Raw genomic sequence first — 26,155 nt, 5'->3', positions numbered from 1 at the left:
CTGCCAGACAAACAGCATTAAAATTTAATGTCCCGTGTCATTTGTCCTTCTACTGTAAGTGGTTTCATATTGTTTGTTTTCCTTGTGATTTGTGTTTTTTTTTTTTTGACAGTGCTCCTTTAATAGAATAGAATAGAATAGAATAGAAATACTTTATTCATCCCAAGTTGGGAAATTTCACTATCACAGCAGCAATACACAGGCACTCAGCCTCCAAATATATGGCTATATAATGGCTTTTTGCTTTAATCATCACAGTTTTATAAACCCTTTCTAAAACCCTTGTTGAAATCCGTGTTGACTTTCAGCTATAATAAGGCTTACCTGCTAACTGCAAGCCTGTTGTAAGTACTATTTTGTTAATCAAAGTAAATGACAGCAGCAGGTGACACGCCCACAGTACGAGTCACCTTGACAAATCCTTTGTTGTCAACTTCGGTTTTTGTGCCAAGGTGTAGAAAAATGAAAAGATAAAATTACTGTACTGCCTGTTTTATCTGTGGAACCCCGTTGGAGACCTCCACGGGCCTCCGGACCACACCTTGGGAACCACTCGTCTATTTCTCACGTCATACGTGGACCGGAAGCAGTCAGGTATCCTGCCGGAAATTCCTTTTGTTGATCAGCGGAGATTTGTTTTTCGGGCTCTTTTGAGAACTCTTAATTATCTGTTTTGTCTGTTTTCTATTCCCAGGCAACTTCTTGAATCTTGGTGCGTTACCAACAGAGACATTACTCGTGTTGGATTGGAGTGCCTCGTATAGAAACCGAGTAATTGTCTTAACTGTTGTCGGGCCCGAGGTTGGGCTAACGTTAGCCTAGCATTCAGTGAAGTCCTGCTAGCTAGCGTTAGCTTGAGTTAGCTGTCACACCGGCTCGTCTAAAAGACAGCTGTACTCTCACTTAACTCATTGACAAGAACAGTTAAAACAAACTTTTACAAACCATGGCAGTTGTCAACGAAGGTGCCCTGAAGAAAATGCTGAAGGTAAGGCTGCTGAACTGTTGCGGCACTTAGTGGCCACCACTAGCAATTCAGCTAATGTTACCGATACCAAACATGGCGCTATTAGCTAGTTATCACGTTAATATTTTTTGGAACAGCTTGTGCTTAATAATCGGCCTGTAGACAACTTTAGCACAGTGAACATTTGGTTTTGTTGTAAAGACCCATTAATGTGACCCATTTTGTTCAGTTCCCTCATACTGATTTGTCTATAATATTCCCTGCCTCTTTAGCATAGTCACCGAGCTAACATCACCAATGTCCACTATAAATATTTTAAAACCAGTTTGTATATAGCTGTTTTTTAAATGTCATTTTCCCATCAACGATCCCACATTTTACTGAGTTATTGAACAGTCTATAGACCTAATTCTATAGACTCCTTGGCATTAATAGTTCGAGTTTGGTTTGCAGGTAAAAGACATTATATGTACACAGCTGATCACAGTTTAGGCCTTTAAGTATGCCATGGGATTTTGGATGAGAGCAAAAATGATCAACCCAGGTTTATTTGCAACTTAAAATCTACCACCTGTTAAACGATCTTGGTAGCTTGATAGCAGGTTCCAGCTCTGAGTTCAAATCATACATTTTGTATTTAAGGACCTGGTATAAAACTGTATAGTGTTTGAGCAGACAGCAACTTTGGGCTTTGACAAAGTGATCTATGCAAGCAACTGAGCTTATTAGTTGTGTCATCTGATATGTCAATGCTTTCTAAACCCGAGTGTCAGGAATTGAGTCTAAACTTTCAATATACTAACATATGTGACTTTTCCATCTCTTTTTCTTTGTTATCATTGTCCAGCAATACAAGTACAGGGATCTGACTGTTCGTGAGATAACCAATGTCATCTCCCAGTACAAGGACTTGAAGCCTGTTATGGATGCTTATGGTAAATCCAGTGATACTGGTGTGGTGTCTTGTGTTTGATTGTCTGGTCTCAGTTAGATTTTGCATGTTTATATGATGGTATGATATTCTCGTTGACACGGGACATTCTTGTGTTTCAGTGTTTAATGATGGCTCCACAAGAGACCTGATGAGCTTGACAGGAACAGTCCCAGTGAGCTACAGAGGTAAAAAAGTGTTTCTCTTTCTTTCTAAAAAAAAAAAAAAAAAACTTAACCTGTATAAAGTCAGATTGCACATTGTTCCTTAATAGAGTGAGATACTCAAATCTTTAGCACACCTGCTGTGTCCAGTTGTGTACTTGCTCTACTTCACTTTTGAAAACTAACTTCTCAGGGGGGTAAATACCTCTTTGTGACAAACAAGCTAAGTTTTGTATTGTGCTACACCATACACTTGATCTACCGGTTTTCCCCTGTTTGGCATCATGGTTTAAACCTAACCAAGAGTGTTTCAGCATCTTGGGATTATTAACATACATTGCTATCGTGCTTGATATCACAACAATATTGCAATATGATAATTCAGAAATTATGTCATGTGGAGGTCCCTTGTCCTTTTGAAAGCTGCATACAAAAGGATGCCTCAAAATAGTGAACAGTTTGTTAAGCATTAAGTGTAGAGAGATGAGACGCTGAGACTTAAAAAACAGTCACATTTTAACTTTGCGTGTTTGTTTCCTTTAGGCAACGTCTACAACATCCCAGTGTGTCTGTGGTTGCTGGACACATATCCCTACAACCCTCCCATATGTTTTGTCAAACCTACCAGTGCCATGATGATCAAAACTGGCAAGCACATTGATGCCAATGGCAAGATCTACTTGCCTTATCTGCATGAGTGGAAGCATGTAAGTGTGAGGTCTTCAGTCAGTATTTTTAATCATAGACTGTTTATTTAAGCCAAGGCAATATGTGCAGTGTGTAAAATGTAGGAGCAGGTTATAGCTCTAGATTATATTTGAACTGTGACTTGCCTGTTGATCATTTGACATGTTATTCTGCCTTTGTTGTATTGGTTAATAAAACTTGACCTTCACTGTATGTCTTACAGCCTCAGTCAGACCTGTACGGTCTGATTCAGGTGATGATTGTGGTGTTTGGAGAGGAGCCTCCTGTGTTTTCTCGTCCCACTACACAAGCCCCCTACCAAGCCTTCCAAGCAGCTGGACCCCCAAACTGTGAGTGACACAGATTTCGGAGGTGTGGTCTGAAAAGCCTCAGAACAGAACAGGATGAGCCACAGACCACACATTCATACAGTGCTAATAGTATTTACATACTGAACACCTCTAAGAAAGGTGTTTCTAATTCACCCCATTTATGTCAGTGATGGCTGACAAAATATTTAAAACTGTGGAAAAAAACAGTACACCATGTTTTTAAAAATGCTTTTATTTTCTTCAGCACCAGATGGAGCTCACAGCACACCCTGTGAAACTGACAGTAAATGTGTCTGTGGGAGAATGAAAGCGATTAAAGAATACCTTGACCTTATTGTTTCACTATCTCTCTCTACCTTAGCTTCATACATGCCTGCCATGCCTGCAGTGTCACCCTACGGCCCAAATCCTAACCCAGGGTAAGATGTTTGCCAAACTGTTCTCAAACTTCCTGCTAACGTGCGTATTCTGCATTTCCCAACAAACCTGTCCAGGCTTATTTGTCTTTGTGGTTTCTTCTGCAGCATATCACACACACACACACACACATATTTATTACTGAAACACTGTACCACTGGGTCAGTTACATATTCACAATCTATCTTAAAGATAAGTGTTTGAAATTTTTGAAAGTAGAAAAAAAAAGTGTTGGCTTTTTGTCAATCCTATAACTATTTGCAGAGGCTATCCAGGATACCAGTACCCAGGGGGCAACTCCTACCCGGCCACTGCAGGCCCTGCACACTACCCCACCCAGACTCCAGTCTCCACAGTCGGTACGTATTACATTTAGTGTTCGGGGTTCTTTATTACATTTATCTTATAGGTACCATTGAAAGCTAAAATTGTTTTGTTTCTGGTATATTGTGGTATAGCAGTGCAGTGATTCAATATTAAACCAGAGGTCAGAACACCCCAGACAAAACAATGCCTTTCCTCCTTTCCATGGTCTTTAGTTAACCCTGAATTAAGACACCTGACCTTCTGACTTAGACTCTCTCACCCTCTCTGCGACTTCGGTGGGGTGCTGAGCTGCCACTGAAAGGTCGTTACTGTAACTAGAGTGGGGAGCATTAAAGGCCAAAGGGTAGGATGGACCTGAAGGGAATAGAAGAGTCCCCCGCTTCAGCCTCCCACACCCTGCTCCTCAGAAGTACACAGTGCTATATTTAGGATGGGAACAGTAACTCCACACAAAGACGGACCTATGATCAGGGGACCCATCTGCTGTTCCAACAGCAGCTAGCACCAGTGAAATGCTGGTCCAGGACCAGCATGCAGGAGAGGTTGAAGTTGTTTCCTATATTTAGTGAAGGGGAAGAAATGGCCTTGCCTGAAGACTACTCGGATCTCAAGGCTGATCAACTCTGACATTTGTAGTGCTGACTCCAGACTGCACATGTAGTGGTCTTGACCCTGAAGACATCCATCAGTGTGTTTAAACTTACATAACTAGGTGTCTGTCAGTTTTTGAAGCTTTAGTTTGGGATGGGGTTTCATTGACTTACATGTTTGATATTTTAATTAATTTTGATCACTCCCATGTACATGTGTGTGAGAAAAAAATAATAATAAAAACGTGTACCACCAGTTCTAACTTTGTGAGCACCAACAGAACCTTAATAAAATATATGGAAAAAAATGTTGTAAATATTTAAAAACATTAAAAAACACCACGGTAAACTACAGCCTTAAGGCTTAGAAGAGTAGTGCTTCTGGAACGTTCTATTGAATTACAATATTGCAGTTTACAGGGGTTTCCTTTTTTTTTCCAGGAACTGAGTTTAAAATGATTAAGATTTGTCATAAGTATCCTACTTCTGTTTTCACAGCCACCTACGTTGTAAGCACACTCTGATGACCCTTGTCATCTTGGAAACCAGTCAAGCTATAACTTAAATGAACGAGCATCTAATGTCATCTAATTACAGTGGGGTTATGAATTAAAGATAAAACCTAAATAAATGACTGGAGAGACGTAACAGAAGCAGATGGTTCTATATAGACCACACGGGGTGACTGAATGGTTTTATGGGTTTTACTGAGATATATGTTGGTTTTTCCTTCTTTTGTCTGTCATCACATATTTAAGTCATTTGGTTCTGTTGTCTCTGTAGTGCTTCTTTGAATTGGCTCAAGACCTGTGATACTAGAATATGTTATCTCGTTCAATATTGTTCAATATTGCCCAATACGTCATAGATATTCAGTGGCTTGTAAGAAGGTATGGGGCCATACATGACAAACATAACAGTTCCACATTGAACAATAGTTGACATTGCTTCTTAACCTCTTCGTTTTAAGGTCAGAGCAGAGATGGCACCATTGGCGAGGACACCATCCGCGCATCTCTGATTTCAGCAGTAAGTGACAAGCTTCGCTGGAGGATGAAGGAGGAGATGGACAGAGCTCAGGCTGAGCTGGACGCCCTGAAGCGAACAGAGGAAGACCTGAAGAAAGGACATCAGAAACTAGAGGAGATGGTCTCAAGACTGGACCAGGAAGTGGTGAGAGATCCTCCTCTTTTTCAGTGTAATTTTTTTTGTTACCTTTTCCATAATAACAAAATTAACAAATAGTTATATGGTTGTAATTATTTCCACTAGACTGAGGTTGACAGGAACATCGAGCTGCTAAAGAGAAAGGACGAGGAACTCAGTGAAGCCCTGGAGAAGATGGAGAACCAGTCAGAGAACAATGACATTGATGACGTCATCGTGCCCACCGCTCCGCTGTACAAACAGATCCTGAACCTGTATGCTGAGGAGAATGCAATTGAGGACACTATCTTCTACCTGGGAGAGGCCCTGCGCAGGGGTGTCATAGACCTGGAGGTTTTCCTCAAGGTGATCCACTCAAACACAAGCAAATGCATAAGAGAAACGAGCGTAAACTCACTTTATCCCTCTGTGGTTTTTATTGACTCTTATTCTCTTTTGTTACAGCATGTACGCCTTCTGTCGAGGAAGCAGTTCCAGCTTCGTGCCCTCATGCAGAAAGCTCGCAAGACTGCCGGCCTTAGTGACCTCTACTGACCCACACTGACTACCTGGAAGCTTTCATATCTTAATTCTCTCCTCCTCTCCTTTCATCCTCCTTTTTATTTTATTTCCTTTTTCATGACTCCTTGTATTTCGAACCGCTGCTCCTTCCTTTTTTTTTTTTTTTTTTAAACTCTATAAAATCTGTGACAGGAATCTGAGCAGTAACTCTTATGAAGAATTGGACTGTTTTGTTCAGCACGGTGAAATTACAACTGTGGCCACAGTTGTAGTTTGACACCTTTTGTATTTTGATCTGACCAAATATATTTTTGAGATCATTATGCATTAACAGTCAAGACCCAGACATGACACCCTTACTTTTGTGCCCCAATAAAATAATAATAATAATTAAAAATAAATAAATAAATAAACAGTCACCACGCTGTGAACCAGGTACTGTGGTTGACAGAACAACCTGCTTAGGACATGCCATATTGATAAAGGTAAGGTGTGAGCCTATTCTGTGTATAGTGTATGTGAGTATTTGTGGTGTAACTGGGCTGATGTACAGTGAGCTAGTGCGTCGACCTGCATGTGCTGCACTGTAGGGTGGCCCACAGGTTCTGTTAGCAGTCCCTTTGCCAGACAAAGTAATTTTGCTAGTAAGCACAAATTTGCTAGGGGCTAGTAGAGAGGGGCTTTGTAGAGAGCCTCATATGTCCACACCCCCTCATAATGAAAAGGTTAGGCTCTGATATAAATACCCAGGGCAACCTTTCAGGAAGGACAGGAGTTCAGCCTCAGGATTTAATGCTGGTGTAGGACATGTTCATTGTCCATGGAGTCAAATGGGTCGCTTTTCATGAAGTAGAAGTGAATATCAACACTTACCTGAAGTGTGTTTCTTCTCTGTCTTCTTTGGGTCTGTTAATGAGCAGAGTGTGGAGTTCCCATTCACTTGCCCGCACTACATGTTTTTCCCTGATCTGTGCGTGTCTTTTTACGATAGTATGAGTGAGGATCTTTCACTGTGTGTCAGCTGCTCAGGTCTACCCTCCAGTCTGACTGCATTAACTGGTCAGTCATGTACAGTGGTTGTTTGACTCTGTACACTGTCTCTAATTAAGGTGTGTGGCAGTCTTGACATACTTAATTCTATAAGGTATCATAAAAGATATTCTGTATTTTTATTTACTTTTCTATTTTCCTTGTGCTGTTGACTTACTCTCAGTCCTGCTGAGAAGTTTAGGTTTTCAGTAAAAAGTTGTGTATAAAGCCAGAGTGTTGGAGGGTACAAAAAAAAGAACTATTGTACTAATCAAAAAGTTAACTTATGTGAAGTTTGCAAAACAGGTCTCATTTAAATTAGCCTTTTACTAAATGCACTTTGAATTGTATGATAGAATATCTGCTGTTATTTTTTTTCTTGTTTCCAATTCAACCACCTGTTCTTTTATATCTGTAGATTTATGTAAATCAGTACAAATAAAATAAATCTGATTTAATGGTTAATCTCTTTCAGTATTTCAGCATGCATATATATATAGTTTGATGGGTTGTTAATCACAGAAAAGTTTTATCAGTAGTCTCTCAGTTGTATACACTCGCCAGACAAACGCAAACCGTATAGAGATGCTCTAATGGACAGGATTTTCATATGTAGTGGTTCTCGCTGATCAAACATTGTCATTCTTCTTTACATACTGGTATTTTTCAGCAGCTGCAGCAGTTTGTATAAATGTGTAACATAGAAGCTGGTGACTACATTTTGATCTCTTGCATAAAAACCTCTGATCTGCCTCGTGTTGACCCACAGATGTGTACGGAGAGCAGCTGAGTCAGCTGCACTGGCAACACATACAAACTGCCTTTTGCTAGGTTGGATGACAAACACAAGAAAGGACAAAGGACAGAATTGTATCATCATCATCCTGGCAGATTTATTTGATGTTACGGCAAATAAAATGTTTATCCAGCTGCCATGACAAGTAGTTTCCTCAGTGAGTAATCGATCAACCGTTTCTAATGTTGTAACATTAATACATAAATAGATCTTGACCGTATTAATGGTCATAAATAATTTTCTCTCAATGTTCTTTATTTCAGAGTCAGGTGGAGTAAAATAAATACAAGACCCTTTGAGGGTATTTAGGGTGCGCAAACAAAAAACCTTCTTCAGGATTGTTACCTTTTGTTATGATTCATTACTTGACCCTAGGTCATGATCCTAGCTGAGTCTTTCCCATTGGCTCTCTGTTATGTCTTTACTGAGTTAAATTATGGCAAATCACCTTGTTAGCAACCCCTTTAATTCTCTCAGATGTAACCTTTCTTGTCAGCAGCTTGCCTTTTAAATAGGTTTTTCTGTCAGTGCACTTGTGGTTAAGTTTGTTTTCAAAGGCTTCAATGCCAACCAGTAGATGTAGCATTGCTCTTCTGAACTGATAAGGTACTTTGGTATCACAGGATTTTGGCCCAGTGATATGTGCAGCAGTGTTGTTATGACTCTAGTTGGACAGGAAGCCCTCCTCATAGAGAATGGAATGTCTCCATTTTACTCCAAATAAAAAAAATAAACAGAGATTACCAAGTGGAAAAAAAAACAACGGGTGACAATTACAGAATACATACTAACTACGAACAAGGAGTGTACAGAAGAAACAGCAACAGTACACAGTAACATACAGTACATAGAGTATATATGCTCAGTATGCCAAGGCCTTACGAGTGATTTATAGACAGGACAACAGATAAGATACCACCTCTCTCCAACACAGGCTGAGAACAAAGGCTAAAGGTAACTAGCTTTGTTTCCAAAAATTCAGTCATGAGAGAGGAAGACAGGTAGGAGGCGGCAAAGGAACAAACGACACTCATGCGTAAATATCTGAAGGTAAAATCTAGCTTCCACTGGTTTAGCTACAAACACTTGGCCTTTTTAGATATTCAAACGTCTCATTCGCCCATTGCCGTGAGGGACACAGGAGGTACAGTAGGTGGGGGTTAACCACATGATTGTTGGTGTGTTCTTGCTGTGGATTGGAGAATTCAGAGGAGCGCTCTTCACAGGGTGAGCTCCTTCTGCACGCCCCACAGGGTCTCAGCGCTCTTCACCAGCTGCTTCTCCTCCTCAGGCTTCAGTGTCATTTGAATAACATCTGTCAGGCCGCTGTTACCCAGGACACAAGGGACACTCAGGAAGACCTCATCCTTCACTCCATGCATGCCCTAACAGACAAAGGGAAGAAGAAGCCAGAGAGGAAGGGGTGAGCAGACTAACTCATAACATCATCTGCAGAATGTACAGTATGTGTTGTAAACTTATCAACGGGATGAATATCATCATCTAGGATTTGGCCAACAGAGAAATGTCTGGCTTGTTCCAACGGTGCTCACCTGGACCAGTGTGGACACAGGGTGCACTTTGTGCAAGTTCTTCATGATGCTTTCCACCAGGTCAGCCACAGACATGCCTATGGCCCAGGAAGTGTAGCCCTTCAGCTTGATAACTTCATAGGCTCTGCAGTGAAACACAAACAGTAAGAAAGAAAAATTAATCCCCTTTACTGAAGAATAAACCATGTTGTCTGCTTTGGTATTTGTGTTTACTCCTTCTTTATCATTTTCTTCTAATATCCCTCATCCATCTTCTGTTCAGATATTTGCATGCTGTGAATTAAGCTGTTTGTCACCATGAGAGCTACAAAAAAAAAAAAAAAATCATTGAAGATTGTTAGCTCAGGATCTAATGCCGTTTTGTGGGGGAAGTTTATAATTGTCTCTCTTGAATATCTGCTGTGCTGAACTTGAGGTATGCATGCAGAGAGTGGCACATTAATAAATCTGGTCCATGTGATTTATTTGAGTACAAGCACAGTTTTGTAAACTAACTTTGAAAACAAGAATAGACAATAAGATGCTCCCATTTCATACACTTAAAATATGTCTATTTAAAAATAAGGCCTTTCCTCTGCTGGCCAACGCACCAATGGTTTCTCTGCTGGCCAACGCACCTCCTCATTGGTGCATTGGCCAGGGGAGGTGGTGCACCTTAGCCGATGTTCTGTCTTTTCTGTTGTGACGTATTTGCTTTCATACCTGAAACCTTTACAAACACCTACGATAAATCACCTATTGTGTTATACATGACTGACCTCCCTGAAGACCTAAAGCAAGATAAGTCAGGTTGACTGGCTGACAATGAAATAATGGTACAATACCAGAGTTCACATGCCAAGCTTTGCATCACAAAGCTTTGCTTTCAAAGGAATGAGACAATTTCATAATAAAAGACACACAAGTAACCAATGTAGCAATGCTGCTTAGGTACCAAGTCATATTACAATCATTCATTTAAGAGGCTGACCTTTATTGGCTAAGGATTTAATACTGTCATTTATTTCATTCAGGCAAACACGAGAGTATAAGTGAGGTCATGAGCAATGCGGCTCAGTATTATGTAACAGAGCGTAGCGAGGCTATTGTGTTTGTACTGCCTGCCAGGCTCTAGTGAACCCACAACACAGTAGTGTTCTGTGTACCTGCCCCTGCTTGCCTTTTGGCTCATTTCCATGGTCAAATTCCACACTGGGGATAGTCAGCCCCATTGAGTTCATTTGTGCCTGCCTGAAAATACGGTTTGCAGGGGAGATAAGGGACTTCTTCAGCTCAGCTGTGGTTTACTGAAAATAAAATTGTACTCACCCATCAACCACCATCTTATGAACCTCCTTCCAGTTCTCACTGTCACCCTCAGTCCCCATTTTTGGGTTGAGGCCCTGCAGAGAAACTCCAGCAACATTCACACCGCTCCACACTGGCACTATGCGAAATACACAGAAATATAATAATTAGTAAATCTATAATACAAAAATTGTATGCACAAAGGTAATCATGCTAACATAAAACATGCAAATGGATATTAAAGGATTTGCAGCAGACCAACTAAGAGGCACAGTGGAAGACTAGAAGAGATTTTATTTTTAGTCCAAGTTGCATACCACTGGAGTCTCCGTGCTCTCCGACGATCCAGCCGTGGCAGCTGGAAGGGTGGAGGTGCAGTTTCTCTCCCATGAGGTGGCGGAAACGGGCAGAGTCCAGGTTGGTGCCAGAACCAATGACGCGGTGACGGGGGAAACCGCTCAGCTTCCAGGCCACATAGGTCAGGATGTCCACTGGGAGGGTGAAGAATGAAAGTAAAAAATGATCAGCCACTCATCTCAACTGTGTCCTTCAACACAATTTCAAGCTGCTCCACACCTTCTCCCCCTCACATTTCCATCCTCCCTCCCTCATTCACACTCCCTTCTGTCTCACCTGGGTTAGAGACCACCATCAGGATGCAGTTGGGGCTGTACTTGACAATGTTGGGGATGATAAACTTGAAGATGTTGACGTTGCGCTGCACCAGGTTAAGACGGCTCTCGCCCTCCTGCTGGCGGGCACCAGCAGTCACCACCACCACTTTGGAGTTGGCTGTCACACTGTAGTCTGGCAAAGTGACAAAAAAAAAGAGTGTTCATATGTAGCCCCAGAACAATAGTTTCATTCAGTATTTAGCAAAATCTTTCAGCAGTCAAAGGTTGTAGTTTTTTTTCAGCATGTTCACCTTTGTCGGCCACGATCTTGTGTGTCTTGAGGAAGAGGGATCCGTGCTGCAGGTCCATGGCCTCACCCTTCAACTTGTCCTCCATCACATCAACCAGGGCCAGCTCATCGCACAAGTCCTGATTATAAACACACAGTAAGTCATTCTGACAACTTGCCGCACACTTTACACACTGTATTTCAAAGCAAATCTATTACGCGGGTGAAGCTACGGCAACGCTTGCTTGAAGTGACCGACCTCTGCGTTATTCCCAGTGAATAACATAGATGCAAAAGCAAAGAATAACACTATTCATCTCTGCTTTGACTAATTACCACTCTTATTAGTTTTCACACCCGTGACCTGGTTTCTCTTAGTACATAGTCATGCTGATGATTAGCCTCTGGGGTTGTTCCTTAGCTGGCACAGATCCAGTTAAACTGTTGTGAATGGAGCAGGAAAATAATAACGGACATCCAACGTTTCCTGTCCCGCTTGGTATAATAAGGAAGCACGCAGGCTTTTTTCTACTAAACATGACCAAAGTTGATTTTGCTTATCAGCTCACTCTCAAATTCTATTTGACAGCAGACCTCTCAGAGGTTTCTCAGGTCAGAGACTGTTTTGCATAACCTTATTATTCCATTCATAATGCTAGCAGTGATGTTCTGGGTTTGCTTACTCATTCATTTCTGTACTTCTCATGGGTTTATCTATAGCACCTTTCACCCACGTTTCTTATAGTTAGTAGTCTACAGTAATAACTCACCAATTTGCCTTTACAGCTATCACATCCAACTTTCTCTTTGCTCATTTCAGGATTTATTTAGTGATACACACACAACCACACACATCACTCAACTCTTTCTTTTCACTTCACACCTCTTCTCTCTCTCTCTCTTTCTGTCTCACCTTGAGCAGTACGCTGATGGCGGAGGCCATGCCCACCATGCCAACTCCCACCACTGTCACCTTGTTCCTGCTTCCAACAGGCTCGTCCTTCATTACATGGCTAATCAGCTTCTCCTTGGTGGACATCTGTGGAAAGTGAAGAGGGATGGGACAATGGTGAGGGACAGAGAAAGAGCCATACATAATACAAAGGCCATATAGAGAAAAGAACGTGGGAAGAAGAGGAGAAAAGGGGAGAACAAGATGAGAAAGAGGTGGTAGGAAAAAACATTAGGTAAGCAGGTACAGAGAGTGTAAAAAGGGGGGAAGAGGGAGGGTGAGGGTAGAAAGGGAGAGGCAGTGCTGCATAATATATGTGGAAATTACTAGCTGGTCCATGCAATGGTGTACGTGACCGCTTTCTCATCCCACAGTGACTGACTCACACTTGAGTTTCCCTTTTATTTCATCAGCGTAACTGAAATGAATGTGTGCCCTCTTCATGACCACAAAACACGGGTTCTGTCAGCCACAAGTTCCAGTTTCGTACTTCTAAGTCTACCTCGCCTTACCAGCTTTACTTTCACAAACCGCTGACGGACTGTGCTTGCTTCACAGTGCCTCTCCAGGTCTCCATGGCAACCACTGCCTGAGAAAGAACTGCAGCCTGCCAGTCTGCGTGCAGCGCAGACCATCCCCAGCTGACGTCACAGCACTACTATTTATGTTTCCTGGTTGGGCTGGCTTGGCTGCCTGCTCACACTTGTAGGTGTTTACATCATCAGCATGACTATGTAGTTTAGTGCTGCACGTTGTCGAGTACCTGACAGGATTAATGCACTTGTAATACCTCCCTTGAGAGGATATTTAAAACCTCTCCATGGTGAGTTTGCACACAATAGTAGGATATGGCAAGTGGGACAGTCATACCTGATATCCCTTTATCCAATTATCTCTCACTCAGAGGTGAGCTGAAAGCTTACTACATAGCAGGACCTGACCCTGAGTTTAGCTGGGGCTGCGCTTTACAAGAAAACCTTTGTTGGCTTAGAGTAAAAAGATTACAGTATATGTTCAATACAGACCAGAGTTCCTTTCTTTACTGATGCACTATGCTGTGCAAACCAGTCATATTACTTCCTTAGTAGCTTGACTGAATGAGGATTACAAGAAGGATTATTAGTAGCTGAAAGAACTTAATGCGATATGGTTGGAAAGAGAGAGAGAGAAAGATGGATGTTGTATGTCAAGCTTTGGATTATATGAATTTCTGGGACTTAAAATAAGCAGCTGTTACACACAATTGGACAACTGACACTGCTTTATGCATGCTTGTATTATCAAATTCCCCAGTACACTGTGACATTTACTTAATTTGATCACCAGCAGGTCAGTAAGGGTTTACTGAGCTCTGATGGGGTGTCAGGTATCACGGCTGAGGTTTAGTATCTGCATCTTTCACGTTACAGTTTTGCAGGTGACTGTGAATACATCTCATTTCTGCACTACTGTGTTTCAGATCAAACAAAACATCATTCTATCCAAATTTCTATCTGCCTTCAGCAGGAAAAACTAGATTTCCTTTCTCTGTGCATTCACAGAATGCAATCAGACAATCAACTGTAGCTGCTGACAGGCAACACTGTGCCAAGAACAGCATTAGTCTGATGAATCAAAAAAAAAAATTTAAGAAGCTACACAAGCTCTTATGGTAGATGGACAGTGATCATGAAGGTGACTTCATGACAGTGGTGATACATCTGGAGCACCAACACTACTCTCACTAAGACCTGCTTCCCCACAGGCCCTGATACGTAGAGCATTTCCTGTGCTTGGTTCACTAATGGCCAAGAAGACTGGCTGTCAGTATGATGGTCGCCACCGGGAGCAGAGGGCACTTGTGTAACACTGCGTATAATTCCTCAACAACACCCTCTGATGCAATGATGGAAACGACCGATTCAGACCATCAGCACTAGGATTATTATATCAACCAAACAATATATTTGCTTAATGCTGTACATTTCATACTGGATACTCAGTCCATGATATAATTTTTATGACAGCATAGTCCATAATTTACAACTTCCCTTTTCATTTCAGTGATCTGTGCGTTACTGCAACAAGTAGGGAACTTCCACACCTACATCCTGCTGCTTCTGCTACCCTTAACTTTTCTTCATTACACCAATGCGTGACCTGTCAAAAAAAAATAAATCAACCTGGTACCTGCCTCGGCTCATTCACAACCAATCAACACCACTGATCTTGACCAAAGCGTGACACCGCTTCTCTGTATCATCCTAAAAATGCGCATCAGGTTGGTGAAGCCCCCCCTCTGTATGCGCTTTGATCAGTGAACAGGTAAATGACTCAAAATCGATCATTTCCTTCAATGTGCAGGCGACACACTGTCAGGTGCGTTTGTTTTCCTACCTTGAGAGTTCGGTTAGAATAAAAAGGCGAAAGCACGAGCTGGAATGTGGCTCCTCCTGAGTGCAGCTTTTCCGCAGAAGTGGTGGCTGTGGAGGCGGCGTCTCCCGGTATTTAAAGACAGCCTCCTCTGTAGACGTTACGTGCGCACATACTAATGAGATCGGGTGGGTCTGTGGCCGCCTGCGCGTGTAGCATGTCACGTCCGACGACAGGATGCGGCAGGATGAGTCGCTGTACATCCTGTGTCTTACTACTTCTTTTTAATATTTAAAGGTATTCCCGTCTTGTATTTGTGACTGTCTCTAAGCAGTGCTGTAGTTTGAGGGTTTGTTTTGGAGAAGATTACTGCCCCAGACGGATTTTTGGTTTGTTTGTTTTTACATCCTTGTTTGCCGGTCTCTTCCGTAATCTCAGCTCCAAGTAAACACCCCAGATTATGTATTTATTTACAATTTAATTTAAGAAGACGTTGTTAAATTTAGCTCTCATCACGGCTCAGTTTATAACCAACATTATATAGTAGCTGAACAATCCAGAGGGGAACTCCTAACACGTGAGTCTTATATATGACTCATGTAGGAGATGCAATTTGAACCTGAACTTGTGTGTAAAATGTGCTTAATGTCTAATATCCGATATTTACCGTCGATGCGAGTACAGCAATGTGCAGTTTTGAAATAGTACGTGCCCTGTTTCAGTTGTTCATGTCAGACCAACACACCAGGGTGGGTTTTAGTTTTAGGGGAAATTAAATGTGGCGGACACTAAAAGGAAATGGTGACTCTCCAGGGGAACATATATTTGGATGAACAGCATTTCTTCTGGCGCCACCTGCTGTCTGATTTAAGTTATCGCAACACAGTTGTGCTATTACTCAACCCTCAGCTGTGTGGCAAGTCATTTGTGTTTCCTATCTGGGGAATTTTCTCAATCTGACAGAGCTGATTCGCCTGACAAAAGAAATAGAAGTTGCATAGCAGTTACAACATAACATTTCCTTTATTTCATTGTTCTGTATCAACCAATTGTCCTACATGAGGACCAAAACTCTGTGCTCTCCAGACAGTCCAGTTCCAGATATACTTTAGGCTACCATTCACACTTGGATGTTGTGTGATGTTCTCTTTTCAGAGATGTGTGAAGTCATGTGATTTATAACATTTTCCTGTTGAGTTATCCACCATTTGGGGGGAAAAAAATGTCTACAGGCTGAATTCTTTGTATTTGAGCAGCATCAAGTACTAAATGTTAAGTCATGATTCATAATATCCTATCTCTGACAAAACACACACTCTCTCTCACACACACACACAAAGCAAAGTCACAGGGATCAATTTATCTATGGTATTTTTAAACATTAAACTTTTGTCTGTAGCCATTTTGGCAGTTGGTGAAAAGTATAAAACTACATAGCTTTCTATTCTGCTTTGTGAAACAAATTCTTTGTGTTTACCTGTAATGTTTTTGGTTGTAAATCCTTTAAGAAGCTAATCCAAGCAAATTAGCTCTCCCATCATGTGTGATCAGTTTAGATGTGGTGAAGAAAATAACCTTAAGTTTCAAAAGTAGTTCTTAAGCGGGAACTTAAAAAAAAAAAGGTTTTCCATAACAGATGAAACTCCCACTTACATCTCTGTCCCTTGTTCTGTTTCAGAATTGTTGGTTGTAAATAGGTGTGCACTTATAGGTATGTTTTTCAGATAAATATATTCATAAATGCATTCTCTTTGTTTTGTCCATTTTCAGGCAAGCAGGCAGGTCATACTATGGCCATGGAAACCCATCACGTGTGTTGTCCTGTCTTTTGCGCCTTGTTCACAGAAACTTCAGAAGGCCAGGTATTTACTGACACAGAGGTTTGCATATCTGTACTCGATAAGCCCCCTTCCTGCAGAATTATTGGTATCAATATCTCAGTTTTGAGAAGCTAAAAGATTATTTCTTATTGTGTCTGATATACACAATTCACTTGTATGTATAATATTATTCTACAACATGGACAGTAGAATTCTCAATTAACTAACTGCTGTGCTGTGTACATTTGCAAGAGTCCTCATATTTATTTGGAAAATGTTCCCAAGAAGACAAAAAAAATGGGAATGATTGTAGGGAAAAGTGAATTATTACTGATGCTTTGTTTGTTTACATAATTATGTAAACTCATGGTCATTTGCTTACGCACTGTAGTGTTGCCAACCTTCTGGCTAAAAATGCTTGTTAATGATATTATAGTGTTACTATTCATGAGCCTTCAAGCTTACCTATAAGTGATTAAATAACAGGAGGACACCTGTGCTTTGTACTTTCCTTTCACATAAATCTGTGTAGTGTTTTGAAAATCTGCAGCAGTTGCATTATAATGTTTGCCCAAAACATTAGATGAGGTTGGCCCTTCAACTTGGAGGGTTCCTGTCAGAGCATACGGACAGGGCAGGGTCAAATGAATGATCAAAAATACATCAAATACAGTAAATAAATAGATACTTTCAAATGGTTTAGTTGGCTAATTTTAAGAGTGGAGTTGCAGTTTAAAGCTAAGGCTTTTCCTCCTAATTCATTAAGACGTGTCTCTCATGTGACATCCCACTCACTAACAGAATATAACCATTGCATCCTTTGCTGGTGGCATGTTTATATAGTCTCTGATGAGTATTTTAGTCCATGTCTGCTACTTAAACTCTGACCTAACTGCTGCAGTTCACTTGTTGCTGCTGCTGGTCACGCAGTGTTTTATAATCTCCTCCACAGCATCCACTGGTGGGCCCTGTGAGTGCATAGTTAATAACAAACAAACATTAATATGGTCAGAAAGTTGGCACTCTTCAGTCCATGTTGTGCTGAACTTGGTGTATCCTTTTTAAGTGTGACGAGGACAAAATAATCTGTTTGACATGAGCATGCTGACTGAACTGTGTTCGTCATTTGTGTGTGTGTGTGTGTTTTGTCAAAAGGATTTCAGTCTGATTAGTGAGATTATTGCAGGAGACCTCAGAGCAGAATAAAGTCTGCATAAATTGATGAAATTCTATTCCATCCATGGATAAGAAAGCAGACAAAAAGAAAATTCAGGTCTGCTTGCTGTGAGCAACATAGAATAAAGTGAGCCTGAGTCTCACTGAGCGAACTGAAGTCCATGCAATTTTAGTTCGTCTCTGGCTTTTCATAACTCTCACCAGCAGGAGGTGCTGTCATAAAGCCAGTAGAACAACCTCTTGGCTCGTTTCTTCACTGTTAACATTGCCACATGGACTTGAACACTAGTTTCTAGCTGAGTAGCATTAAGTATTACTTGGTAGAGATGGTTGTCAGCTTTCTGTAGAGTGGATCATTCATCCTTCAGTTCATACTAAAATCACAAAGATGAATCTGTCTCACAAAATCTTTCCATTCAGCCAAAACTTTGATCACAGCACGCCTGAAATAAATCGATTCAGTTATTAATGTATAATTATGTGATTGAATCAAATGGAAGGTTTTGTAAGGACATGGATTATTTATTACATTTAAATTTTAATGCTGAATTGATCAATGAAATGTACAGTATATACCTTTAAAAAATCAGACCACCTACTGACCCATGGTTCACAGTAGGGGTTGCTGCACTGGATCCCCCAGGAGTCCCTCAAGTAATCTTAGTGGATTAAAGCAGAAGAAAATTGGTTTGCTAAAACATATTTCACAGTTTTGAGGTAGGCAGAGTACTGCAAAGCTATCCTTTCTTAACAATATACAACACTGTGCTGAATCAAAGGCAGCAAAATTATCCACTCAGAACCCCGGGCCAATTCTCCTCAAATGACAGTCCCAGCTCTTCAGCTTAAACATCATCTATCACATGGGCTGTGACTTGAAAAGTAATGAAAACTTCAGTAATATGTGTTAAGGTGCCTCTGTGTGTGACTATGACAGCGTAAAGCACTGCTGGAGACAGATGAAGTTGCATTAGATGTGTGTGAAATCATAATTCATCTCCTGTTGTTTAATGTCCTCAGTTTGCCTACAGCGATGTACTCCAAACTTTTCCAGACTCTAAGCAACTTCTGCTTGTCCTTGCTACTGAATTACTCGCCTTTGTCTCCATCTTCTACCACCTCTTTCAATGGTCTCTGGAGTGTGTGCCAATTCAATCACTGCTTGGCCCCCAGTGGAATAAAGAAACACTAGTTTGTCATGTTAGCTCCCCCTCTCACACCACAGGGTCAGTTGCCAACACGCTGTTATTGCACAGGGCATTGGGACCGAGGTGCGTCTGCTGTGGGTGATATCCTACCTGTCTCAGCCTGCCGCGTAATGGAGAGGAATCTAATCACCTCCCCACAGCCTCCTCCTCCTCCAGCCTCTGTTTAGAAATAGAACTGAGGCCGAGGAACAAGGCCACATCAATCATAAAAGGATTCTCCGGGGGAGCGAGATCACTCTCACAACTCTGTCAAAACAACATCCAGCTCACTCATGTTACCTTACTTTACCTCAGAGAGACACATCCTCAACCACAAACATTTAAACCCACAATCTTGTCCTTTTTCTGGTGTTTCCTTGCTAATTTGTCCTTCCCCGTCTTTCAACATGAATCAGAAAATGCTATTCCTCTTTTCCTTTCATCCCACAGTCACTCCCCCCCTCCTCACCTTCCTTTCCTTCAAATCTGTCCCCCTTCCTTTCTGCGCTCCAAGCCCTGCTTCTCCTTCCTTTTCTTGGCTTCCAGTTTCACTCCATGCACACCTTCTGCCTACAATTGATAACATCCCTGATGGAGCTCCTTTATTAGCCACCCACAGGCAGATTAACTAGAGCAATAATACACCAATCAACAGCAATTATGCACTGATAAGCCCAGGGAGAGCTCTGCTGGATGCGCGAAAGGATGTGGCAGTTGTAGAGTGATTGGTTGTGTTTTAATACAGGATTAAAGGTTGTGTGTCTGTGCATACATTTACGTGTGTGTTACACAAGTAGATTTAATTGAGTATACTTTATTTTTTGTTTGCCTGCAGTCTTAGTCCCTTCCTAGGTTATATTATTATAATCAGATGTGAAATCAGACCTGGTCCCCTGGTTCTTGTCAGGTGCTAACCGAAGCTATGAACAGACAGGCTGTATCCTCATCTGTGTTGTCTCAAAGTTATTGTCAAAAATATAAGCATGAGCACAGCAAGCCAGCTGAATAAACTGAGGTTTTGAATCAATATGATGTATCATTACTCTCTGTGTGAGTGAAGATCATTATCCCATCATTACAACATATTAAAACACTTCAGTTACAATGTTGGCACTTGTTAGTTTTTGGACTTTACTGCCGAAACAGCAGCCTGGCATTGTTATGGAGCAGCTAAATGATGATGAAAACAAGTAGAGGGGTAGCGTTTCCTGCCTGCGGGTATTCACACACCAGCCAAGTCTGATTTCAAGAACAGCTGTGTGGATTTAACGCACCCTCCCACCCCCCTTTCCCCCTGTTTTTTTGCACACATAAACACGCATTCATGTGCACACGTGCTTGCATGTGCATAGAGACACACAAGCAGGAGCTTCTTTTTAATGGCAGCCCAAAAACCCTGGGAGCTGTTTACTGCTGCGCCACCGGGAAGCTCACCAATCTTTCAATTCCAGATTTGCTTTATACCAGCAAACTTGCCAAAGTGTGTGTGCGGATCCATCAGATTAGCCCCCCCCCCCCCCCCCCCCCCCACCTCAACTGGCTTCAGAAACAATGATCCTATCCTATCAAATCCCATCAAATCAAAGTAGACCAATAATTATACTTTCCGTATTTCATTTAGTTCTTTCAAGTTTCAAGCACAGCGCAGCAGATTTTGATTAATTCTTGCAATTTCAGCATCAAAAGGCTGTGGTCTAATTCTGAAAAACTGGCTCAGAGACACTGTGTGCGTGTGTGTGCGCGTGACTAGAGTCCTCATTTCACCTTACTTTCGCTGAACATGTACATGTCCTCCAACCTTGAGGTGTCTCAGCCAGTGACCTCCAAAAGTTAATCCTGGAGCACAAAATGAAACAGACATTTGCCATTTCTTGGAGCATGAAATTAAATACATTTCCTTTGGCTGTCCCAGCTCTAATTATTTCAGAGGATTTATGACAGTGTCACTGTTATTTGTTTAAGGACAGTGTACACACATGCATTGTGGACTGCAGCAGGTAGCCTCACATTCTTTCACATGTCACCGCAGAAGCTCTGCGAAGCTTCTGTCTCCCAGTCCAGTGACCTTAACACCTGACTGAATTGGGAGGGGAGATTTGTACGTGCATGCATGGTCTACCCAGTGTGTGTGCGTGTGTGTGTCTGCATGGCTGCGTGCGTGTTTGCGTGCATGAAGGGGGTAAGGTTAATTGAAGTTGTTAGAGTGAAAATGATTCCCTCAGGGGGACAAAGCAGGTGGAGGCGATGGGTGGGCTCAGCAGTGGGTGACGGGGAGAGACCAAGAGAGGGATGAGATGGAGGGCTAAAAGGAGGAGGGATGGGAGTGTGTGTGTGGGGGGGGGGGGGGGGTCAAAGGGATTGCTCCTCACCCCAAAAGCTTGGAGGCAGTGATACGTGAGGACAGAGAAATGAAATGATTCATCTAAAGGTCAGGTGTGTCTGTCCTTCCCGCCATTCGACCCCTCACCCTTCGCTGTTTTCGTCTCTGATCCCCTTGTCTTTCTCTGCATTTTTTCTTCAGCTAAACGTGGACAAATTGACTCTTATTTTCACAGTCTGTCCTATTAATTTACACAATAACCTTTTCTAAACCAATTTCTGTGCTCCTCCCTTCTTCTCCCGGTATCACGCATCCCTCTCTATCTGTCGTTCTGTCCGTCTGTCCCCTGCTGTGGCCTTTCCCCTCTCTTCCCATACTAGCCTTCATTTCACAGATGACAGGTTGGCTGACTGTAATCCAACAGATGCTGGGGCGGGGAGGCCTGACCAACTGTTTTAACTCCAATCAGCTTTTATTGCTCTCCGGAGGAACTCCACACAGCCCCCTTCCAACCTGACATTTCAGAGAGCAGGAGAATGGAGCAGAGAGTAGGAGAGACGAGAGGAGATATGTATGTGTATATGTATCTGTATCTGTGTGTACATGTGTGTCTGTGAGTGTTGATTAAGGCAGGGGGCTGATGGGGAAAAAGGGTGACAGTCATTACCTCCTGTGCCTGGTGTGGGGCCGAACCACTGGCTTCAATCAACTTAGACGCATGTGTTCGTGCATGTGTGTATGTGTGTGTGTGTGTGCGTGAGACAGAGAGAGAGAGAGTCCGGCGTCAGCAGGGATGGAGATGTCGCTGGTAATTCATCTGCCACTGTCGCTTGCTCCCGACAACCTGAGCCACCCCTGCATCGCCCACGTCTGTCGCCTCCTTCCAATTCTCCATCCATCTCTCTCTCTGCACCCCACCTCCATTCTCCTTCCTCAGCCCCCCTCCATGCCTCCCCCTGAGACAAAGACAAAAGCCACTGCAAGTTACTACAGTATGACTTTGAAGCTGTTGTTCAAACAAGATGATGCTATATTGCTGTTTGTGTCATCTGAGCAGTCTCCACTCCAAACTGCTGTACCTCAAGAGCCTCCCTAAATGTCACTGTACAAATAGTTATTATGAAAAGCCTTGCATGTTTAGCTCATTACCTGTAGCAGCAGTGACATTGTTTCTTGAATTGTTAGGTACTTGGGGATCTTTCAAAAAAGAGTAGCCTTGTTTCCGAGATGCCGCGCAGGCAATTTTATGCTATTATCATACTACTCCTGTGACAACTAGAATGCAGTTATTGTAACGGATTGGCAATCGCAAAGGTATAGGGAGAGGTAATTTAATCTGAGCAATTTAGTTGTGATTTGTGTTTGGATTCAATTAAACCTAGTCCCTTGTGGACTGTTAAAGGGACTCCTCATAGTTTGTGAAGAATTAAATGGACAAAAAAATAAATATTCTCTGTCACACAAAGGTTTTCAAGTAGCGTCCTGCAGCCAAACATGCAAAATTCTCATTATGTTCAGTGGCACAAAAGCAGACATCCAGAAGCCACCTGTATTTATCTGGGGGGGGGGGGGGGGGGGGGGGGGTCAATCTCCTCTCTGCTAATCTGGTAACATCAGAAGGTGATGTGACCTTGGCCACGGAGGTGGTGTTAACAACATCATACAAGGCCACTACAAACACAAGACACATGCATGCATATGTTCAGACATGTCCACATGTATGTTCATGTTCATATGAGAACTTGCTCATATATTCAGTAGTACTCCTGGGCTCTTCTTAGAATCTTAGAATAATTCAGTTATTAAGATGATAATGGTTGGAGGTGGTTATGGTAATGAGCATTCTCATTATATTATTACATGCTTCTTGGCTTTTTAGACTATACAGTAAACTGTCATCAGTACTGAATGTTCTTGCAGTTTGCACTGACTGCAAAAGAATTATATATCTAATAATAATGAATAAAAAAAAGCTAAAATTACAGGATGGACTCCCTAAAAGTTAAAGGCTACTACATGATTAATAGCTGGTATGTATTGTATGTCTAGTGCTGTATGGTCATATCATTCACATTTTCTCATTTTTAAATATTGCCTGGGTTGTTGTATTTTTTACTGCATGTGTGTTATGAGATTCAGTGGCGAATTTCTGTAGAGAATTTTGGAATATGTTGATAAAACATATTTGTGACTTGTTTCAACACCAGACGTGAGGTTTCCAGCTATAGCTGGTAATGAGATTAAGGTTTGTGCCCCTAGTTCTGTTTCCCAGAAGCCACACCTTCAAACGGCCACTATAAGCTTGCCAACTTAATCCTTCAGAGCAACACACTAATATTAACCTGTAGGCCCTCTGATTGCACCTTTCTAGACTTAAAAGAAAATTTCATTCACATAGGGGTCAAATTGTGGCATCCCTGCAGCCCCCCCCCCCACTGATTTGTTCTTTGTTTTTGAAGCAAGTGCCAGTAATGAAGCTGCCTTTATACACAGCATCTCAAAGCGAATTTCCGTGAAGGGCTGGTATGGCTCATATGAATGAGCCCTGAACAGCACTGGAGGCTCTCACTGCGGGACAGAGAGGTTCGCAATCAGCTTTCATCTCCTTTTTCTCTTTAGAGAATATTTTGCCTTTCAGCAATTACAAGACAGTTTTAATGTCCCCAAGGAACATTTCTTTAGATATCTGCAAATGAGGCATTTCATATCTTCTGATGTAACTCCTTCACCAATTAAATGGGAGATTTATTTTTGAGTGTAAAAATAGAAAAGAATTTGTGTCATTTTTCAGCGTGCTGCTCTGTTTCTTCAACATGTGTGAGCTGCCAAATATTCCTCACAAAGATTTGAACATAACGAATATAAAGGAGATGATTAATATGATTAATATGATGGTAAAAGGTTAGTGGTCTGGCTTAAGGCCAGAGGGTAAAAAAAATCATGCACTACAATGTGCATGATACATGATGTGTCATATGCTTTTCTTCAAAGTAAGTCCATTAGATCATGTAGCTACAGTAGCACACATAGTGAGGTTCTAAAGGCTGGAGCGAATGACATTGCCAGGAGCAGATTTGAAATTGGCTAGAGAGGAAAGCTTGCTTTAGCATGTGTGTGAGTCATTTTCAAGGGTACTCAGCCAGTGTACGACAGGGAAAGGTCACCTATGCAGTCAGCCCCACAAGCAACTGCTCTTAATAGTGTGTAAATAGTCAGTGCCCTTAAAAATGGCTGTTTTCTTGTTTGGTGAGTAACCTACAGTATATATACAGGGTCTAAAGTAGGAACAGAGAATGTGTTTAAACAGTAACAATGTGACCAAAAAAAAAAAATTAGTTAAATAATTGAATATTGGCTTTAATGAAAGTTGCCTGCACGTCAGTGAGGAGCAGGACACGGTTATATTTTTGTACTCTGTATGTATTGTGTTTTTCTAAACTAAAATTGATCATGAAAAAGAGAGACAACAGGGACTGTGCACGCTGAATGAATGATCAGTGAATTTATTACAGCTAAATGTAGTTGTTTTAGTCCTTCACCCCATGCTGCCATTAAATGTCCCTGTGATTAGTGAGGCTCGCACAGCCAACCTAATTATCCAATGCCACAGCCAAACCCTCTACATGATTACTAACAGTTTGCTTCTTACACTGCAATTATGTTCTTTGCAAAGGCAAAAAGCTATGATTAAAGAGGAAATGCTTGCTGTGTGTGTGCATCTGTGAGTTTGCATTTGTTTATAAGTGTTCAGGTAACTCTGTGCATGCGTGTTTGGATGAAAAATAACATATTCTTTTGCTGTATTCTTTCGAAGCTAAACCACATTAGTCGCAGCTCCTCTGTCCGCCTCTTTCTGTGTTAAGTGCTTAAATGAAACGTTAAAAGTCATTTTCAGGGCTTGTTGAAGTGGTTCATTGCTGTGCGGTGCGGGGATCCAATTTTCTGTCTTAAGACTCACAACAGGACTGCGAAATCCACCTTTATTCTGCAGCATATTTCACTGTTAACAGAGCTGTTCGGGGCTTGAAGGCTGCAGCAGCAGAGAGAAGAAATGGAAGCAAACTGGGTCAGATGACTGTGGTTGTGATTTCATGATGTCAGTAGAGAGAGGTGAGACGCGTGAAACAGTGTGAGACATGAGAAAATTCAAGACAGCGTATCAATTGTTCTTCCGATATTGTTGGGTAAAAGTGTGTATTGTCATAAATGCTGGGGAACAATCAGTGTTTCCATATTTTATTATTGGAGCTCCATGGAGGTCCCTGTGGGGGGATGTTGGGGGGTTTTGGGAGTGAAAGAATGTGGATTTTTGCAACCAGCAGGGGGCAGTGGAGCTGCAGCTGTGTATCTGTGTGTGTGTGTACCTGACAGAGAGAGAGGGAGAGAGGCTTATTCCCTCTGGTGAGAATTCCCTTCACAGCCTCACTCATGGGCATGTCAGTGTGCAACCAGTATACTGGAGTGACGTTTCTGAAATGAACACCAGCCGACCACTGATCATGGCTCATGAACATGCTGGATGGTGGAACACATGTATGTGCGTGTGAGTGTGTTTTGCGCACATATGTGTAAGATCCCACTAATTTACATACAGAAGTGGCAAGGGCTCAAGTGTTCCATGCTCCAAAGTCCTCATGCAGACTCAGAGACGTGCACAAGCGTCCTTGTTGAGACTTTATCTCCATGTACATGTGACT

The 26,155-nt window shown here is 41.9% G+C and overlaps 2 protein-coding genes across 2 annotated transcripts; one reads left to right on the top strand and one right to left on the bottom strand.

The window, feature by feature from the left end:
- Nucleotides 1-589: 589 nt before the first annotated feature.
- tsg101a (tumor susceptibility 101a) lies at nt 590-7,577 on the top strand. Its single transcript, XM_041039230.1, has 10 exons — nt 590-988; nt 1,815-1,902; nt 2,021-2,086; nt 2,606-2,769; nt 2,973-3,099; nt 3,443-3,500; nt 3,763-3,857; nt 5,386-5,588; nt 5,688-5,927; nt 6,027-7,577. Exons 1-10 carry the CDS (start codon nt 947-949, stop codon nt 6,114-6,116), a joined length of 1,173 nt encoding a protein of 390 aa, XP_040895164.1. The 5' UTR covers nt 590-946; the 3' UTR covers nt 6,117-7,577.
- Nucleotides 7,578-7,983: 406 nt separating this feature from the next.
- On the bottom strand, nt 7,984-15,123 carry ldha (lactate dehydrogenase A4). The gene is made up of 8 exons (XM_041039231.1): nt 14,980-15,123; nt 12,565-12,690; nt 11,674-11,791; nt 11,382-11,555; nt 11,066-11,239; nt 10,770-10,887; nt 9,462-9,585; nt 7,984-9,293 (listed from the first exon to the last, which is right to left on the bottom strand). The coding sequence occupies exons 2-8, from the start codon at nt 12,688-12,690 to the stop codon at nt 9,129-9,131; spliced, it is 999 nt and encodes a 332-aa protein (XP_040895165.1). The 5' UTR covers nt 14,980-15,123; the 3' UTR covers nt 7,984-9,128.
- Nucleotides 15,124-26,155: the final 11,032 nt, after the last annotated feature.

This window comes from Toxotes jaculatrix, chromosome 5 (assembly GCF_017976425.1).
Source record: "Toxotes jaculatrix isolate fToxJac2 chromosome 5, fToxJac2.pri, whole genome shotgun sequence".
Taxonomy (NCBI): domain Eukaryota; kingdom Metazoa; phylum Chordata; class Actinopteri; family Toxotidae; genus Toxotes; species Toxotes jaculatrix.
Note: the sequence above shows the minus strand (reverse complement) of the source record. Positions and strands in the feature narration are given on the sequence as shown.